This window comes from Polypterus senegalus, chromosome 14 (assembly GCF_016835505.1).
Source record: "Polypterus senegalus isolate Bchr_013 chromosome 14, ASM1683550v1, whole genome shotgun sequence".
Taxonomy (NCBI): domain Eukaryota; kingdom Metazoa; phylum Chordata; class Cladistia; order Polypteriformes; family Polypteridae; genus Polypterus; species Polypterus senegalus.
The window spans coordinates 57,076,692-57,098,786 of NC_053167.1; the positions used below are offsets into that span (position 1 = coordinate 57,076,692).

General features: G+C 37.2%; 1 protein-coding gene across 2 annotated transcripts in view; it reads left to right on the forward strand.

The window, feature by feature from the left end:
* The window catches only part of nol4lb (nucleolar protein 4-like b), a 296,901-nt gene that overhangs the window by 75,901 nt on the left and 198,905 nt on the right, over positions 1-22,095 (forward strand). For both annotated transcript variants that reach the window (XM_039735087.1, XM_039735086.1), the window contains exon 2: positions 4,997-5,152. In XM_039735087.1, coding sequence (XP_039591021.1) covers positions 4,997-5,152 — 156 coding nt within the window. The remainder of the gene's footprint in view (positions 1-4,996; positions 5,153-22,095) is intronic.

Sequence of the window (22,095 nt, forward strand, 5' to 3'; positions counted from 1 at the left end):
GTTAAATGTTGTGGCATAAAAAAATGGCAGAGGAGTCTCACAATTTCAATCATGGTGAATCTCTTAAACAGTGGCTGATAATATTGTAAACAGAAGAAGACCACAGTCAAAAGGAGACTTTGGGGTCCCAGGGAATGCATTATTTAATAGAGAGGTCTGAAGGCCAAAATAATTTACATATTCACATGTAATGTGCATATTATTGAATATCATCTAAGTGGCACATAAAAAGATAAGCTGAAGGCTGAAGAAGCTCCTACCTGGTCTGAAGCTGGTCAAACTGTGAACAATGATTTGTGGTTAGGGTGTGGTTTAAATACCGAGACAGCTGGAATGGGTGGGACTTACAATAGCATGTCAGTACTGTCATCAGTTGTCCTCTGCATTTTTCTCCTACACATTAAGGATATAAGCTGAACATATGTTATTGGTGACCTTACACTCTTAGTCTCCCTTAAATTATTTTTTTCCCAAGACCCTTAAAACTCTCCCCATAGTGATTGGCTATGTACATTATATTTATTTTTTTTTAGATTTATATATATTCTGTATATGCAGTATATACTGTATGTATATCCATCTGGTCCCATTTAAAGGAGTGACACTTTATAGGAGTGATATAACAAAGGAGTGACATAAGTACCATATTAAAGGAGTGACATTCACCTACCACACGCAACTGAAAGTACACTCGCCAAAAAAATTGTTGTCGCCTCACGTACCACACACAATTGAAAGTACAGTCGGCAAAAAAATTGTTGTTGCCTGAATTACGACTTGGATGATTGGTTGGATGGTTGTCACTCCTTTGAAATTTATATCTGAGGTTTCACTCCTTTGTTATGTCACTCCTATGAACTGTCACTCCTTCGATACAAACCCATATCTATCCATTGTCCAACTCGCTATATCCTAACTGCAGGGTCAAGGGGGTCTGTTGGAGCCAATCCCAGCCAACACAGGGCGCAAGGCAGGAAACAAACCCTGGGCAGGGCGCCTGTATGTATATGTATGATGATTTTGTAGGTCTTGTAATATGATTATTGGAGTTCTCTTGTTGTGTCAGATGCACATTAAATGTTGGCACAGATTACACTTGACAACTCCATCTATTGTGAGCATTTTTCTGGAATGTTTTTATTTATGTAGTTTTTTATTGGAATGTGTTTTTATTGAATAAAGTACCAGTTTACATTGCAGCTCATAGACTGAGGAGTCTCACAATTTTTTCTTGTGTATTTTTTTTCACTTTAATACTGTGGTAAATGATCAGATTTTAAAATGTATTTTTCATCCCTCTTGCAGCTAATATTTATTTTGATTGTGATTGTGATTTTGTTTTTTCTTATTAAGTGATATCTTTCTGGTTGGGTTTTGTAATGTTGTTTGTCTCTTGAAAAGAGTTTATTATTAATTCCCTTATTATAAAGTTTATTTCCTGCCTCATCATTCTAAGTCTCAGTCACTGATGCTTCTCGCACTTGTAGGTAGAGTAGCCGCTATGTGGCACGATGTGTTTACATGGTTGGACTGACTTCATTACAGACTAAAGACTAAACATTTGGTTTGTTTCTCAGTCTTCTGGTCTTCTGAATCCTTGTGTGCCATTTTTTGGGTAAAAATTTTCAGATATTCTAGTTTCTCTGGTTACCATCCTCCTTCTCTCCATGACTTTCATTCATTCCCTGATCCTGCTACTGCCTCTTCTTTCTCACTGTCAACTTTAAATCAGTACAAAGACTCCAAGAATGTCAGTCAGTCTATTTGTATAAACTGTATTAAAGAACAAAAAACATCCTAGGACATCATCAAGTGATGTCAATTTGGTCCTAATTTTAGAGATAATGTAAGCTATGTGTAAAGTCTCTTGGGAAATACTATGAAGCATCTCACTGCTTAAGAGTACTTATCAATTCCCTTACTGGTTAAGATGAATCAGAAGTGAAATTGTTTGTCAAGAAGGAGTATAAAGGAAATATCAAGCACTATTCTTTTTCTTATTAAATGTATTGAAAGATGCATGTTTTGTAGAAAGAAGAATTTATCACTTTTAGCCTAAGCAAATTTATACTATTTTTTGTCAACAGTATGGTCATGATGAATTGTGGTTATCTGTGTTGAAATCAGTAAAATGTACAAGTCAGACTGCTCAGGCCTTACATACTCCAGATAGTATGATATTTATAATTTTTAATCATCAAGCAAAAGGCTCAGTATCACATCAGTAAATGTGGATTTCATGCAACAACGCGTGAATTAAGTTGTGCTATCGTGCCTGTGTGCACCCTGCAATGGATTGACACCCTAGCCCAGGCTGCTTCAGTCTTATACTGTGCTGCTGTTCTCCACTAGCCTATATTAGAATAAGTATGATGGAACAGGGAAAGGCTGGTAAGAGTCTGTGTGATTTTTTTGATCATATGTGTATATCTTTGCACTTTTCAAGTGGTAGTTTCTGCTCACTTTTGGCTCTTTTTAATAAACTAAGAATAATCAACAAACATCAAAAGTGATATTGTAAAAGTTATGACAGTGACACAGCCATTTCATTAAGGGCCAGGCTATGAAGTGCAGCTCTCCTTTCACTTCAGCAGAGTTTTGTCCTATCGATTTTTTTTCATTTCATTATTATTTTTTGATGTCTTTAAATTGTAATTCTGTCAAAATCAAGGAATACTGATAACAGCTGATTCTGGTTTAATCACTATTCTCATCCTTCTTGATCTGAGCGCGGCATTTGACACTATTTGTCACACTACTCTTCACAATAGATTATCTTCGATTGTCATTACCCACACTCCACTAGATTGGTTTAGATCCTATCTCTTAGGCCACACTCAGTTCATTCAGCTTAAAACGTTCCCATCTCAACCCACCACTGTTACTTCAGGTGTGCCCCAGCGCTCTGTCCTGGGACCCCTTCTTTTGATCATTTACCTCATTCCCCTTTTGTAAGTATAGCATTAGCTTTCACTGTTATACTGAAGACACCCAGCTCTACCTCACTAGCAAACCTACTTTTTCCTTTCCATCCTCCTTGCTTATTAACTGCATAACAGAAATTAAATCCTGGTTTTCTTCATATTTTCTTAAATAGTAGCAAAACTGAGGTTCTCCTCATTGGTACAAAGTCAACATTATCCAAAACTGATCATTTTTCATTTTTATTGATAATTCCTCTGTTTCCTCTTCCCCACAGGTTAAGAGTCTGGGTGTCATTCTTGATAGTACTATAATCTTTTCAGTCCCATATCAATAACATCTCCCGGTCTGCATATTTCCACCTGCGTAATATTAATTGTATTCGCCCCTCCCTCACTCCCCATACAACTGCTATCCTTGTTCATAGCCTTGTCACTTCTCGTCTTGATTATTGCAATTCCCTTTTCTTTGGTCCTTCTCACAAATCTCTTTATAAGCTTCAACTGGTCAAGAATTTAGCTCCCGCATCATTATTAGAACCCCCACTATTCACCGTATCACTCCTTTCTTGCAGCAGCTTCACTGGCTTCCTGTTAAGTTTTGTCTTGACTTCAAAATTCTCCTGTTAACATTTATGGCTGTCCACAACCTTGCCCCTCCATATCTGTTCGACCTCCTCCATGTTGCCATTCCCTCCCTCTCCCTTACTTCCTCTTCCTCCATCCACTTTACTGTCCCCTTCGCCTGCCTTACATCCATGGGGAGCATTCAGTTGCTCTGCTCCCCAGCTTCGGAACTCATTACCATCTGAGCTTTGAAATATTGATTCATTCTCACTTTTCAAATCTAAACTTAAAACTCATCTCTTTAAGATTGCTTTTGTCTCTTTGATTATAATTGCTCTGCCTGATTTTATTATTATTTTTTTTTTATAGTTTTGTTTATAATGTTTATTTTATCTATTGTTCGTTTGGCTGAAAATTAAAATGTCCAGGAGGCTCCCTCTTATATTTTATCATTTTTTCATATCTTTGAATGTATGTTTGGTGACCTCACCATAGGCAGTTTGTATTGCATGTTGGTGATGGCAGCTGTATTTATGCTGAACACTTGGTATCAGGATTAAAAAGAAGCAAACAAAATCTGACATAAGTATTTTTGTCATACTGTCAGCATTTGGTAAAGACAAAACTTCCACTGCAGTATGTTGTCTGGGATGCCACACAGACAATGTCATGTAGTTTAACTCAGTCCTTTTCTGTTAAAATGTGGTGCATATGTAAAAAGATAAGCTAACTAAGTAACACTTTTGTGAAGGAAGATTGCTTTAGTATTAAATCCTTGGTTTATGAAATGTATATGTTGGATTTCTCAAGGGTAAAGAAGTTTCTTTGTTGGCCATGTGTTTTTATTGTTTGCACTCGTTAGCCTCGACAAATGTTTGTGTCTCCTGTTCATATGACATGTTGATCAGGCTTTCATTTTATAACTTGATGCATAGCATACAGAGGTTGTTTAGTTAGCTAAACATATTAACTCTAGTGAACGTAGTTACTGTTGGTATATACTGTATTGCCTTTTTTGCTAAAGGTACCTGTCAGCTTGAATTTTGCTAGATGTTTATTCTGTGATCAAAAAAAGGAAATGCAGCTATGGCATATAATATACAGTGCAACTAAGTATCCAAAAGCCATTATTTTCTCACACAGATGAGATTTAAAATCTATACTGTACAATATTTTAGATATAAACACTTATATGGGAAATGCAGTTCTGGCCAGTGCAAATTATATTTTTATTTCATGTGAATTAAAATAATAATTATTATAATTCATTACTTATGTAGCTGCACGTTGGTGCATTGATCAGTGTTGTAGCCTCAAAAGACCCAGTATCCTTGGCTTTGAATCTCATGCTTGTTGCTGTTTGTTTGGGTGTTCTTCATGTGTCTGCATGGGTTTTTCTCGCACATATGGATGAATTTATTCTAAATGGTAGTCATGTACATGAAATTTGAATACATTTGGTCTAGGTGTCATGTTGTAATCCTCTGTTTCCTCCATTTTTTTTGCAGGGTACAGATGGTGGCCAAACACAAGAGAGCATCTCATTGAAGCGTGTTGCAGTGGTAGAGGACTTCTTTGACATCATCTACTCCATGCACGTTGAAACAAGCTTTGATCCCAGCAAAGCACCTAAGCATGCTGGCCAGAAGAAGACTTATAAAGCGGTGAGACTCTTGTGTTTTCTTGACACAAACACAGAAGAGTTTACCTTTTTTAATTGAATAGTATATCTCAAGGCAGTAGATAAGAGACATTTGAGTTGGATAGTTAAGCTACAGTACACCTTCATATTAGCTTAGGTGTCTTTTCTTTGTGTTTTATGCCCAAGCAGTTATTTTGATGGTAGTGTTTTTTATTCTGTGCAGAACTGGCTTCACAAAAATCTTTTCTGAGCTACTTTTCACAGCCATCACACAGAGTGTCATACCAGCTGTGAATATTGGCAGCAATCTCCCTAGCGAAAAAAAAGAAAGTGACAGCAGAAAGAATCTTTTTAAATAATTATGAAAATGAAAGAAATGTTCAAATTTTGAAATCTTTAGAACATGTATGTTCTTTCAAAACCATAATATCCTAAAGGAATGTGGAGTGTGGTTCAGTTCTGTCTTATAGAGCACCTTCTATAGCACTACACAGACAAGAGCTAATTTAATAGACAATTTAACCAAATGACACAAAGTAAATAACCCAGAATCACTTGAGCTTAATATTGTAAATCTTTATCCATTCAGACTCAGTTCTTCATCAGGTTAGACATGCATAGCACAGGAAATTCATACTTGCACATCGTCAACTTATACTTATACAATAACAACACAAGACACACAAAATAGGTCTATATTAGTATGTAACATATAAAAACTGTGTATACCTACATTTGTTTAATGTAACAAAATATCACATGCACGAGCAAAGGTTAATAAAGTAAAAGCTTTTTCCATATTAATGAAGATAAGTGAGCACTTTTCTCACACAAGACATTTTTCTGTAGTGTGTACACTGGCATTGTAACTGACTTCAAGATTTCATCTTGATTTTTCTGTATAATACCTTATGTGCTAGGTTATACTGCAGTCAAACATATGACTCCATGCACCATCAGTCTAACACAAACTAACGAAACCTTAGTGAAACTGCCTATGAGTAAATGATACCATCAATAAATCAATATGAACCCTTTCTGAGTAGATTCTTGCCCATATAGACTGCAGTCCCCAAAATATAATATTTAAAGCATAGCTCAAAATGGTCAGATAATTGAAAGAAGATTTCTTAAATGTATTATTTGTCTTTCGTGTTTTGTATTGTAATAACTATTAAGTGCTTTAAAAATTGCAGTAAAATAATTCCATAGAATAATTAGAATAATAGATGTTAAAATATTCATGATATTAAAAGCCAAAAATCAATCCGTCTTTGTTTTATGTATAGTGCCATTAACAGAAAGCATAATTGCAGGAATTGTTATAGAGCAAATAATATTTCAGTACAAAATTAAACTCACAAACCCATGTCTATAATATGAAGGGCTGTTTGTCTAAATTGCCATTAAAGACTTAACTCTATGACCCGGGATAGGTCTCTTACCCTTTAAATTGCGATCTGGAAATCTGATACCAAAATCATTTGAAGAGTTAGGATGACAGGCACTGCCCTGTATTATCTTATTATTACTGTAGTTAGGCTTTATTCAAACTCATCAGTTTTTTTTTTTCACATTTGCTCTGGTAAGAGCACCACTGTTTTCTTGCTCTGTCACTGGTTGAATGACATTGATATGTAAGGGGTCGGATGAGGGTTCTGGACATCATTATTGCACTCCTATCTGGAAACAGAAGGAAGTACAGGTCTGATAATATGCTGTTCAACTCTCAACTACTACCCCCACATACCTTTATTAGTTAGACCTCAAACAGACATGTTTTTCTAACATGTAACACTGTGGATGTATTCCAATAGCAAACATTTGTAAGATAGTTTTCACTATAGAAAGATATTTAAATGTAAATAAAAAAATAAAACTGTAGTAAAAGCAGGAAGGCAGTACTGTCTGAAACTAGGAGGAGTAAGTGAAAAAGAGCCATATACAGTACATAACAAAGCCCTGAAGAACTGCACATGGTATTGTTGTCCATAGAATGAAAAATGTGGGCAGAACATTAAAGTTGGCATCACATTCCATGGAAAAGAAGAGACTTGAAGGATTCCGTACATTCAGAAATCATGTTTGATGTCTTGCAGATGACAATTTGAATCTTTTTTGAATATGTAAGTCAAACAGCTGTACTCTGAGGTTTCAGACAGCTGTGTTTTGTAAGCAGTTTATTCTACTCCAGCCAAGAAAAAAGCAAGCTTAGCACAGGGAAGCGCTAACACCTATCAATGTTATAGTGACTAAGTGGCAGTGTGCCGGTCAATGGTTGCCAGGCTACCTCACTGCCTACAGGAAGAGTCTAAGACCCTGGCTCTTAGCCCACCAACTCCATTCAGATCGAGATGTACAAGATGAGCTGTTGGCACCCTCCTGCAGAGACACGGCCTCCATATGCTGTGAAAATTAGACTGTCTGATATTTTGAAACCTTTTCATTTAGTATTGAAAAAATGAGCAGATACTTTTTCTTGCAGTCAAATGATTTCCTACAGTGGTAGTGGCCTTTTTAACCTCAGTTTAGTGAGTTTTTCATGTCTTGTAGATTTTATCTTCCCTCCTACTTGTTGGACTAAGTACTTGAGGTTCTTGAACTCTGAATAAAAGTTATCATTTCAGTGTAATTTTGGAGGGTTACTTCATCCCTGCAGAGTAAAATGGTTTTAAATCAAAGTATATCATCTTTCTTAATTAATTACACATTGAACCAATCAATCATCTAATAATTTCTTAATACTTTCATTTTAGTTCTGAACAGATTGTAGTAAATTGTAGCTTTCATTTTTATTATGGACTAAAAACAAGATTAAAAACAAGCAGTACAGAGAAATATTTGAGAAAATGTTGCACATTTTTTTGTATTAGTGTGCTTAAAGAATGCAATACTTTGCAGCATTAGGGATTTTTTTTTTCAAAATTTTATTAAGAAAAAGATATTGGTTAAGTAATGAATCATGCATCCAAGACAACTATTGTATCAAATAAAGGAACCCTTTAAAAAATGTTTTTTTTTTGATGGTGCACTAGTTAGGCACCCTGGAACTTTGCAGCTCCAAGAACCCTTGTTTGAGTCACTGTTTGTCCTTGTTGTCCTGGTGTTTGTGAGAATTTACTATGAAGGACTAGTGTGCTGTCTAGTAATCATACCTGCCCTGGCTACTTAGTGCCAGGATAGACTGGCTCTTCAAAACCACTCAAATAGAGAAACCACATTCACATAAGGAGTATTCGGATTTGACAAGACAGTAATTGAAGCTTGATGTAATGTGTTTTGTAGAGTTGTATTTTCTTTAGCTTCTATAAACATTACTAATAATAACATTTATCATGACCTGTAGCTTTTCCACTCTACAGTATGTTTATGCCCTATTGAATTTCAGAAAGCTTCAGTGGTTTATTAAGTTCTTCTGCACAAGCAGCATCAAGCTTTGGTATTTGTATTTTATCAAGAAAACCTTTGGCATGAGCCTTGTCTTATTTATCACAAAGAATATAAGGACTTTCAGCTTTTACTGAATATGTTGATTATTTCCTTGTGCTCACAAATTTTATTTCCTACTAAATTATTTATCTCTTATTATTGCATTATAAATTCTCTGTTTATGTACTGTATTTGTTGCACTACAATCTTATTGGCTTTTTCAACATGTTCATAATAATAATGACAAGACTTAAAAGTAAGTTGTTCTGTTTTATACTGTATATTGTGGAACATTGGGGTGCGCACAGCCACCCTAACCCCGTCACAGACAGGCAGGACACAAATTGGCACACAGCACACCTTTATTTATTGGTGGAAAACGTCCACAAGTCAAACACAAAGTTTTTCTTTCTTTCTTTCTTTCTTTCTTTCTTTCTTTCTTTCTTTCTTTCTTTTCTCCGCCTCCACTCTTCCAGGCAAGCTTCGTTCAACACCTCTTGACTCCGGCTCCTCGAATGAAGTGAGGCAGCTCATTTTTTTCAGCTCCTGAGAGTGCTCCAGGTGGCTCGTCAGTATTACCTGGAATCACTTCCATGTGGGGTGGAAGTCCTCTGTAGGGCTCTGCAGCTGCCCCTAGCTACCCCCACAGAACCCAACAGGGCTGTGCCAAACTCCGAGTCACACCGTGCCCTGTGGGAATCTGTGTTGCCACAGCTGCCCAGGAGGGCTGTCCTCTAGCGACTCAGGGGAGGTAGTGCCTCGCAGATGCTCCTTCCCCAGGTCCTTCTATCCAGCTGGCATCCCAGCCGGGTAAAGGTTGTGGCCGCCCATCACAATATATACATATGCTGTGTGTGTGTGGATATACGTATAGGTTTAGTCAAACTTTCTCACATTGTTGACATTCTTCTTTGCATTCCTGTAATTGAAGTGCTCAGTATTGATTTCAGGTGTTCAGATGGCCTGTTTATGTTTTAATGTGTGGGAATATTTTTTTTTCTTTTCTTAAGCTTACTCTGGAGAGATGTAAATATTGGAGTGACTATCATCAGTCATTTTAAGTCTGGTTTGAAAGAAAAGACTATATCTGATAAGGTTTTGCACAAGTGTTATTTGATGGTGTAAAATGCAGCCCTCTCTACAGCAGTTATAGCAAGAGAAAACTGGAAGTTTATGGATTTGGCTGTGCCACAGGCAACATTTGAGTTTTGCTTAATAACACCCTCTAGAGACATACTTATCTACTTAGTACAACTGTCACATAAAAGAATAAACCATGCCAAAAGGATCAGTCAGTATTAATAATATCATTTTGGATTGCTTGAAATTAGAATGTGGAATAAGACAAAGGTATCCATTATCTCTGATGCTTTTTGCGATTGACATTGAACCATTATCAAAAAGGAAGGTGCTCGGATAGAAAATATCTCTTTGTGCCGTCTCATACTCAACTCATCAGATCCTTATGCTGCATTACGCTATATACTGCATATATACAGTAATACACAATGGCACATGTGCTTCTGACAACAAGAGGTACCCCAAATTCCTCCTTGATATGTCATATAACTAACACCATGTTCTTAACTCCATGGGGAAAACTGCTGCAACATATGACAGACTGCAACTTCAAAGCACTAAGGTGCATGAACAACTTTGCCAACTTCATTCTTATAACATCCAGGGGAAAAAGGTGTGCAATGTTTGCCTTCATAAATATGAAGTGTGGGCACGCTAATCACAACTTTGTCTTTGAGTTCCAAGTGTGCTATTACAATATTAATAATGTGCGAGTCACATGTGGGTGATATTGAGGGACGCTGTCACTGTATCTCAGACTAACTTAACTTTTGTGTTGACTCTGTAGTAAACTGAAAGACAGAGCATTACTTTCCAAACAATCCCTGGATTACTGAAAAACTGAAAAAGTTCTCCTGAATACAAAAAAGAGAACATTCAAATCCAGTGACAAAGTAGCTCTGAAGAATGGTTAACAAATGCTGATGAAAAAGCTGAGTGATGAAAGAAACACAACAAAGCTAAATTGGAAAGAAAACTTACTCAGAACAACATGAAAGATGTCTGTAATAGACTGGGATGGAATGACCAGTGATGAGCCGACTTCTGACCAAAGGTATGAGCTGTCCATAACTGAAAACCAAGTAAGTAGACAACTGAGAAAGCTACACAAAGGAAATGGCACAGGACCAGATGGAGTGTGATGACCAATTTTGTGGGGTCCTCTATCACCTGATCAGTCTGTCCATAAGGTTCCAGAAACTGCTGCTGTTGTGGAAAACATCGTGCATTGTTCCTGTTTCAAAGAAGGCAGGACCTCTTTGCCTAATGACTACAGACCAGTACAAGCTACATCTCACATCATTAAGACCACTGAGGGGGTGGTCCTGGACTATATGAGTCTTGTTATGGCAGACCACCTGGACCCAATAAAGTTTGCCTATCAAACAAAGATTGAAGAAGAGGATGCAATTCCTCCTATCTGCTTCACAAGGGTTATTCTCAACATGGACAAAACTGGTAACACTGTGAGGATTGTGTTTTTTGATTTCTTCAGTACCTTTAATGCCATTCAGCCATCCATGTGAAGGGGAAAGTTCAGAGATATGCCAGTGGATGAACCAGTGGTATCCTGGATACGGGCTAGCAGATCACAGTTTGTGAGGCTCAAGGACAATTTTTCTAATATAAATGTGAGTAACACTTGAGAACCACAATCCTGTTTCCATTTCTCTTTTCTCTGTACACATCAGGCATCAATTCAGGTCACTTGATGAAATTCTCAGATGATTCCGCACTTATGGGGTATATTGATAAAAGGGATGGAGCAGAGTATTTCAGTCAGTTTAGTTTAGTTTTTAGTTTCTTGGTACAGAACTAATTGTCTGCAACTTAATATTATCAAAACTGAGGAACTGGTTATTAACTTTTGTCGCAGTAATGATCACTATTCAGGGAATGGATGTAGAGGTGGTCCACTCCTACAAGTACTTGGAGGTCTACCTCAATGATAGGTTGAACTGGGTTTATAAAACAGAGGTACTATATAAAAAAGGGCAGAGCAGGCTCTTTTTTAGGAAACTGTGTTTTCTTTTCATGTAGGAAGTTCATCCTTCACATCGTGTACAACTCTGTAATGGCAAGTGAGATTTTGTATGTTTTGTTGACCTGGGCTGGTAACATCACTTTTAGAGAGACCGAATCAACAAGGGCAAGCTCAGTTATGCAATGCACTCTGAAAACAATGAATGGTATTATTAATAATGCTGTACATCCTCTGTCTTACACAGTAACACTAAGTACTCTCAGCCAATGAATTCTTCAGCAGAAATGTGTGAAGAAATGCTACTGGGGGTTCTTTATACCAACAGCAATACGCCTGCATAATGCCTCGCTGTGACTGCAAAGTCAGATGTTTTTCTTTTTTTTTTTTAAATTTTCCTTGTCATTCTGATGTGTGTTAAACCATAGAGTGTGTGTATAGATATCTGCCCATCTATCTATTAAATTGAGGCAGCTGTGATTTTTTCTTCCATTATTTAGACCAGGGGTTCTCAAAGTTGGTCCTGGGGGCCCACTGTGGCTTCAGGTTTTTGCTTCAACCAGATTCATAAATAGTGACAACAACTGCTAACACTGATCTCAATTAATTAGCTGGTATTTTTTTTCTCTTCACTTATTCCACATTAAGAAAGCACAGCAGCATGATTTTTACATGTACCTGTATAATACATTTAGAAAAATTTCCATTTTTGTTATAGATTTGAATGCTTAACTCACTTTGGTTGCTTTCATTATATTTTGCCCTTTATCTGTACAGTTTTATCTGAATAATGACAATTAAAAATTAGCAGAGCAGTCACCCAGGCAAACGACTCTGAATCATGAAAGGCTGCAACTATTTTAGCGTTAGGCCTACTAATTACAAAACAATGGATTAATGAAAAAATTAGAACACCCGGAAAATTAGAATGAATATCAAGTTGAAAATATTGTTAAAAAGAAAAAAAATTACGTTATTCCCATATATCTGCTTAGTGCATTTTAATATATATGCTTCTTTGAAACAATGGCATCATAATGCTGTCACCTTTTCCATGAAAGCACACGTGACACTTCCTTGGTGGCTTTTTCAAATATAGTGCCATTAGGCGGTCCTCAGTAGGTGAGGATCTAGATAAGGTTCAGCCACACCAGTGTGGTACTGTGTGTTTGATGCATTCCTGAAATTGATCTGTTTTCTTTTTCTTCAAGTTACAGTGTCAAACTTTAAGGAAGCCAAGGGTACTTGACTTTTTGTATCTCTTTATTTCTTCCCTGGCACTGAACAAACGTGACTGAGAAAAGTGTAAACATTGTAATAATAAGTTTAATTGCTGAAGGAAGCTTTTTACTTATTTTGCACAACAGCTGGCCCTAAACACACGATCACCACACCATCTATATATAGGTTTGTATGGGTACAGTACTGTGACAGGGCCAAAAACGTGGACATTTTGAATTCTCTGTCAAATTTCTTGTTTTTAGTCATTCCTGAGCACATTTTGACCGCTTGTGGAATGATGAGAAATAGAACGTATTTCAAAATCTACCAGCTATAGTCAGTTGCATTAGGATTGCAAGTAAACATGATTATTTAATAATAATAATAATAATGTATACTTTTATAATAATGACACAGCTCTACAAACAATAATAAAATGAGATAAAAGTAAAATATCTCAGGATTATAATTATATTTTGGAACTTATTAGTTCATGGGAGGTTTTTGTGGTTGTTTATGTGAAGAATGATTTTGGAAAGGGTCTCCTCTGCTTTACACTATTTGGAATACCCTGCCATCTTGTGGACATGGGTGGTGTTTATTCAGTTTTCTCTGGCAGTGCAAAACTGCCTCATTTTTGCCTCAAATGTTTTATATACTGTGTATGTTCATTACTGTTTTTTCATCTGTCTATTTTCTGAACCAGTTTTTCCAATGCAGTATTAGGTGCAAAGCAGCATTTATCTCGAAAGAAAATGTCAGTCTCCTGAACATGTTCATTCATTATAGACACATTTACTCATACTGTTCCAGCTAAGAGTCACCAGACAATCTTATGTGCTTCCGTTTGGACTTCTCCTGGAATGTAAACTGGTGTAGTAGAAGAATACTCATGTGAATAGTGGGAGAGCAGGCAAAAACCACACAGACCACCAGTGACAAGGCAGATTCCTTGATACAAACCACTAACTGCTGTACTACTTTGTAATTCAATAAGAAAAAAAAGCACATTCTAAAAATCATAAACACATAGTGTCAACAACAATGTGCCATTCCTTTGAGTGGATTATTCTACTTCTTGTCTTAGGTGGCCTGCTAGGAATGAATGTTTTCACCTACCACTGGACTGGATGCTGACTCAAGTCCAGATCTGTAATCAATGCTGTAACTATATGATTCTTTTTTTAGGTTGCCTTTTTATTTCATTTAGAACAACAAAGTGCCATAGGACATAAAGGAAACTGTTTAAAATAATAAAATAGTCATTGAAAATAGCAGATCACAGTCTTGAAAAAACATTAACTCTTTACTTCAGGTAGCTATCAAAAATATAACTTAAAGGCTGATTATCTAGGATAGCCTCATAATTTTCACGAGGTGTGCTAAAGATCCCAAATGTTGCAGTTCATTAAAATGTTATTATCATCTTCTTAAGGCCTGATTCCTTTCAAAATTGGTTGTAAACCTGTCCATGGAAAATACACTTGTAGGAATAATCTTGATAAAATATTGAGTCGAATTGGCATTCACAAAAAACACTGGACAACCCAGGATCCTGAAATAATTCTTCATCTCTTTGAAAGTAGTGTCACTATTGATCATGTCAGTGATACAAAGGAGAGCAATTGCTAGGTCCCAACAACGAGATTGGTGGTTCAGGCTTCACCATTATATCAGGAGATAACTAAACCTACTAGTACTGTACTTTAATTGGATCTCCTCAGATACAATTGTCAGGCGGTTGTAAAATCAAAACTTAAGTGTGAAAGGACTTTGGTCATCGTCATTTGGTCATTTGTGAGTTATGTACTCTAAAAGATGATTTTATAGTGAATCACTGTTAAGTACAAGAATGTAACAGTCAGTCACATATTCTGAGGTACACACATTTCCGCAGTGATTACTGTATCCTTTTAGTATTGCATAGTGCAATTGTGCTTTCAGTAGGAGAAAAAGGAAAAATAAAATATAGTGGATGTCCACACAGATAATTGCTATTATCCCACAGTTTTATGGACCTGGCTTTAATTTGTGGCTCATATACAATCTTTGTTGAGTTTCAGGATTTTTCAGGGTACTCGTCTTTCCTCCTGTAGCTTATATATGTGCCTGTTATGTGTAGTGTATTGGTAAGCCTAAATTGGTCCAGTATGAGTGACTATGCCCTATGATACCCCTGAACGAGCTTTCAGTCTGGTTTCTGTAATGTGTCCAATATGCATCATATTCCCATTATCAAATGGTTTCAGAAAGGAGCTCCATTGTTATGATTATTATTTTTAGAACATTAGACTAATATACATGAGAACAGATCATTCACCCCAACAAAGCTTGCCAGTCATATCCACTTAATTCTTCCAAAATAACATCAAGTCTAGTTATTTAGTTTTGGGAATGATTTACTTAAGATACCTAAAATGACAATTCTAATGCTATTTGCGAGGTGAAGTCTTCTTGATTTATGCCCTAATTTGGCTCATCATAGATTTGGGCCCGCATCCCATCCCATATTTTGGCATTGGGATTGGCTCCTGCAACCCATGACCATGAAATGGGGAAGTGGATTCAGCTAATAGGTGGATGCAATTTATAATAGAGTAAAAAAAATAAGATGAACACATTATTTTAATAATTTTAACCATTAATGTGTAGTCGACCATTATTCAGCAGTCTCTTTTTTGGAGTTAAGGATTACACTTTTTCTGCATAAACTATTTGAAAGTCTGCTTTCTGGAAAAGATTTTTTTTTAGCCATCATCTGAAAGTTGTGTGTTCGGTTCTTGTCATATAATGTTTATTTTTTAAGCTGTCCTCTTGCTAAGACTGCTGTTTAAGTTTTGGCTTTCTATCATATTGTTCAAGCCCTGTGATTGACTTCTTATTAATTCTCAATAGTCCTTTTCATCTGTTTGAAAACTTGAATTGTATAAATGAGTGACTGGCAAATTCCCAAATTTACCTTTGTGTTTGCCCATTGTCAAAGGAGAGTGCCAGGAAGTCTGGTCTAGCATGAAAGAGTAATACAATTTCAAAGTGATCTGTTTGTTTTCAACTGCACACCAGGCTTACGGCTGGGTTTCTGGAATACTTGCTGCAATCATATTGCTGAAAGAAATTCAGTCTGTTCAGAGAATTTCATACAAAAGTACAGGCACCATGACTTTTCTGCCTGTCATTGCTGCACTTTTTCCAAATCATAGAGTTCATGCTGATTTTTTAGGACAGGCTTGATATCTCTGAAGTGAGTGAGACTGAGAAGTATACAATAGCCGACATCTGCATGTAATGGAGATACTGATATAAATGTTTTTGTCAGCCCTGTTCAGGCTGCCTTGGCTGTTTTAACAAAGAGCAGGAAACACTTGCAAACTGGAGACCATTATGTGTTAACTGCATAGTCATTAGCTCACAGGAAAATCAGCCTACCTCATGCTACGTCAGTGAGACAGTTAAGCATACTTTAAAATGTACGAATATATATACTGTGTGTATATATATATATATATATATATATATATATATATATATATATATATATATATATATATATATATATATACCTTTATATATATTCTACACTAGAATATATTTACGCGTTTTGATTATCTTTTCATTTACAGTTTAATGACCCTCATTAATCAAGGAGTTCTGGAGTGTGTGGGGGAAAGTTTACTACTCATAGCAGCATGATTAATTGTTTGTGGTCTACTGTTATTTTCTGAAGACGTGTGGAATACAAAAATACCTACAATATTCGTTTGAAATATTTTTAAGATCTCAAAGCATACTGTGTAATGGGCTATACAATCAAATAACTAGTGAGAAGGCCTAACATGGACAACCAGCAATAGCCTTTCAGCCTTCACTTTCCTACACTTTACAGATATTTACTGTATGTATATATATATATATACTGGCATTAAGTGTCCTATGCTTAGGAAACCAACATCACCTGTTGCCTCTAAACTCATATATTAAAAATGGATAAGCAACTAAAGCTAAAGCGAACAAATAATCTGACCTGGCCCAACATTCTCCATTGCCATCTGTGGCTCTCCCTGATTCTTCATTCTTTGTGCAGGCAAATAAAAGGAATAAGCAACTACTAGACTTTCAGTTTTGCTGTTAAATTTAAGTAGTACAGTAGCTACTCTATTGACCCATTGTGCTCTGAAAGATTAATACCTTTTCTAATATATTTTGTAATATTGAAACCATCTTAATTTGCGTAGGATTTCAACATCATTGTTCCACAAGGTTTACTATTTTCAAAGACTTTAAACAGCAATATTCAGTGACATCTAGTGTTCGAGGAAAGTGACAACAACAAACATTTACCACATAAAGACTCATATAGGCGTCAAAATCAGTGCTGAGGATTTTGAGAAACAATAACAAGGCATCTGACATTTGCCATTTTAAGATAACAGACACAGGTAAACTTAATTGCTTCAAGTGTAACTGTGAGAATGTGACTGAAACCTTTTCATAATGATGTCGCTAGAAATTATATTGGACATTTTACTTTTTTATTTGTTATAGTTCATGTTGCTATAATTTGGAAAGTAATAGCAATAAGAAATTCTTGAGCATTACAATAAGTAATGACCAAAAGTTGGGTCACATAAAAAGTCTAGTGTTTGTATCTTTTGTATTGTGTGGGCCAGTTTTTGCTTTGACATTCATAATCACATTCACAATGCTACTGCTCATCCACGCAAAATGAAATCGTACATCTATGGGCAAATAAATATATAACAATACAAAGGTGAAAGATTTAAAAAATGCTACATAAGAATGAGCCAAATTCTTTCTTGTAACAATTATTTGCAAGTGTAGCTGGAAGAGGCTATTTTGTATACTGTATTTATTATGTATATATATTGTAATACGGCGCTATGTAGCGCCCGACCCGGCACAGACTGACGCAGAGGCACGTGTAAAATAAACAAAGACTTTTATTTTCTCTTCAGCCGTGGGGCACGTCTTCCCCGTGTCCCACAGCCCAACAGTCCCAAAGCAAAACAAACCCACAACACAGTTCCTTTCTCCTTTTACCACCACTCCTCCTCCTCGAGCTTAGTCCTCCTCCTCCCAACTCTGGCCATCGAGTGGTGGTGACTGGCCCCTTTTATAGCCCACCCGGAAGCGTTCCAGGTGCTTGACCACCTGGTCCCAATTGCACTTCCGGGTGGGGCTGAAGACTCGTCCAGCCGGGCTATTGACTCCAGGCAGCACCACCTAGCGGCCACCCCAGCTCCCAACCAGGCTGTGGAGGACTCCATCTCACATGGAGCCATGCGGGAGGTTGGGGAATCACCGTCGGCCAGGGAGGCTGCCACCAAGCGTCCCGGGCGAGGTATTGAGCTGTCCATGGGTGCTGCCCCGGAACATATGCAGTAGGGGCGTCCCAGCTGGGCATTGGACCCGGCCACCCATCACAATATATATTGTTCAAAATAATTAAGGGAACGCTTAATCATCACAGTCTTAACACCAAGTCAGTTAAGCTCCAGGCATATCAATCTGTGCAGTTAGGAAGTATAAGTAATTGTGAATCAGCTTCACCTTTTTTGGTGCAAGTAAAAGTGATAACAGGTGCACTGGAAAGGCAACAGAAAGGCAACCCCCCAAAAAGGGAATGATTTTGCAGGTGGTAGCCACAGACTCTTTCCTTATCCTTCCTGACTGATTCTTTTCTAGTTTTGCATTTTGCTAGTGTTTTTGTCACTACTGTTAGCATGAGGAGGCACCTACAGATGATTCAGGTTGCACAGGTAGTCCGGCTCCTCAAGGTTTGCTGTGTCTCCCGGACCAGCCTCAAGAGCATGGAGGAGATACCAGGAGACAGTAAGTGAAGTAGATTCACAATTGATTATGCTTTCTGATTGGACAGAATGATATTCCTGATGTTAGACTGGGATGATTAAGTGTTACCTTAATTTTTTTGATCAGTATATATATATTGTGACAGATAGGGGGCGCTCTCGCTCCCTTGAACACCTGTCCACGACTCCAGACACCAGGTAAAAGTCCACAAATTGACTTTATTCAAATGCCACAATGTACAAAATACCCTCTCCTCCACTATACTCATTCAAATCACAAATAATCACTAATAAACAATTCCTCCACTCCCAGATGCGTTGCCACCCATCCACCCAGCTCAGCTCGCCATCTGGGAGCTCCCACAATCCTTTTAAATACCCTGACCCGGAAACGTTCCAATCCCCCATCCATGTGAGTCTCAATCACTCAGTCAGGTAAAAAGTCCTTTTCTTCACCCTGGAAGCCCGTCGCTCTTCCTTTGACGAACTTCCAGGTCATAGGGCACAAATAAGTCTTTGGTCCTCCCTGCAGCTCCCTCTTGCGGCCCCTGTGGTATCCAGCAGGGTCTTGTATAAAAACTACGTAGTCCATGACTCCCTGCTGGTCTTCGGGGCACCTCCATACTGCAGGGAGGGCTCCATCTGGCGGCCTGGGGGTATTGGCTGGGATATATATACCCACACAGTATTCTGGTGCAGCCCTACAAAAATAGTGCTTTTTAATGTTATTTGTATAATCCCGTTGCTTGTTTCTCATTTGTGATACATACTGCAAAAGTCATAAATTTATAATTTGTGTAGTGAAGACAGGCTTCTGCTATAAAAATACCTCCTGCTGGCTACTACTTTGATCAATATATAACCGGCTTATCATATATCACCATTTCCATCAGCATGGGTAATTAGCACATCCTGATTATTTATATTGTATAGTATTGTACATTTTGAAATAGATGTTATTAATTTTATTTTTACTGTGTTACTTTTGTGGTTCCTCATGAAAGCTTAAACAGATTAAAAAAGGGAAATTGGACAATTTGAATGAATATAGCTAACAATAATTAAGCTGACAGACAATCATCCAAATACAAACAGTCAAATATTTAATATACATTAATGACTTTCACCAGGGGGTTACCTTGACCTTTCATCTTTAACTTTTTTCTGCAGACACAGCAAGCACATAAAATCCTCTTTGGACCCATGTGGCTTGTCACCAGGACAAGCCTGCTTTGTGGAGCACCATATCCGCTGAGAAATGCTGTCGGAATAGAGAAAGATACTGACACGATCAGTTTGCATTAGCTGTAAGATCTTACTCTATTTAGCCTATTCTACTTAAACTAGATAGATAAAATTCAAACTATGTATTCAAAGTGGGCGGCACGGTGGTGCTGCTGCCTCGCAGTTAGGAGACCCACGTTCGCTTCCTGGGTCCTCCCTGTGTGGAGTTTGCATGTTCTCCCTGTGTCTGCGTGGGTTTCCTCCAGGTGCTCCGGTTTCATCCCACAGTCCAAAGACATGCAGGTTATGTACATTGGCGATCCTAAATAGTGCGTGGTGTTTGTGTGTTTGCCCTGCGGTGGGTTGGTGCCCTGCCCGGCGTTTGTTTCCTGCCTTGCGCCCTGTGTTGGCTGGAATTGGCTCCAGCAGGCCCCCGTGACCCTGTAGTTAGGATATAGTGGGTTGGATGATGGATGGATGTATTCAAAGTTTCATATTTGTGCCCTTGCATTTCCAGATGTGCCTTCCACAATGCACCTCAGTGGAATCTTACTATGTGTAAATAAGCCATAAATTAGTCTCATCGTTATAGATTTTTCATGTATGTCTAGGCTTGTATATTTAAGAATTTGCTTCATTGTCACTTAAGGTGAAAGGTCACGTTAAGGTGCCATGAACAAATTTCCTGGCTGGTCATTAGGTTGTGTTGGTTGATCCATATTTATTCCTTACACAGTTTTTGACACCTTATTTGCAGTGACTTATAAAATCCTCTCTGGCCTCCCATGCTAGATGCCAGAACAGTTCTGATCTGTGGATCATCCTTCAATTGATAAAAATAATGTCATATATTTTCAAGATTAAAAGTCTTCGGTGTTGAAATAAAATATATGTGGTTAGTAAATGTATGGATATTCATACTTTTGTGCTCTGTTTAGTAGTCCATGTACAGTATCCGTGTTTCAGGATTTACAAGAGTTGCTTTGACATATCTGATAGCTGTTAGAAAACCACATGGCAGTATATGACAAATGACTGAAACAGCAGAAACTTTATGAAGACATTCTTATCCCCGGAGTTCTCCTGGTGTCTCAGTGTCTTTGTGCATCTCCATAGGATCATTTTACTTTAAGGGTAATCAGATAGCTTTGGTTTTGAGCTTGTGTTTTACTGAATAACACTGTTGTCAAATTAGGGACCGAGTTTCAAGCACTGTGAGAAAATATTATAACCAAGATTTGTCTTTCGACAAATTTTGTGCCAAACCGATTAAATCTACAAATACTGTATATATAGTGCTATAAAAAAGTGTTTATGCCTTCCTGATATCCTGTATAATTGTAAATTTTCAATACTGAATGCTTTCAGGTCTTCAGCCAAATATAATTAGACAAAGGAAAACTGAGTGAACAAATAACATTTTTTTTAACATGTCATTTACTGGATGGTCAAAGTTAATGCACTCCAATCTTCACTGTATGAAAAGTAATTTCTCCGTTACACATAGCTGGTTGCATCATTGCTGCTACTCTGGCAGGCTAAAGATATTACACCTGTTTCATCTTGGGGAGAAAATAATACTTGGGGATCTGTTCCGATCTTCAAAACGTGTGAATAAATCTGATCAAGACTTCTTTCAGTTAAATAGTTAATCACATACTTAAAGAGAAAAGTGGAAATCAAGGAGAAATACATTTAAGATGGACTTCAGGAGGCATTTTTACACACACAGAAGTACTTGGAAATCTTAAGCAAACTACTAAGTCATGTGGTTAAAGCAGAGCCCCTGAAGGCTTTTAAAATTTACTTGATTAAGATATTGGGATATATTAATTATTATTTAACTAAGCAAGCTTGAAGCATTGAATTTCTTCTTTTCATTATTAACTTTTGTTATATTCTTATATAAAAATCGTGAGTGGTCTCCCCTAGACTTTCTCATATACTCAGATATGGGGATGGATATTTGAGGAGTAAACCACAAGACAATGATTATATTTCTATATTATGTACTTTAATAAACCATTAACAACAAATCAAACCAAATTATTAATGAACAATTATGATAAAAATAAAGTTGACTAAATCAGCAGCTGCATGAATGAAAGGTGAAGTACCACCTCCAATTAACAGAAATAGTCCAAAAGTTGATAGAAAGCTAAGTTTTGTACCTAATACTTGTATGCAAAATGTGGTTGACAC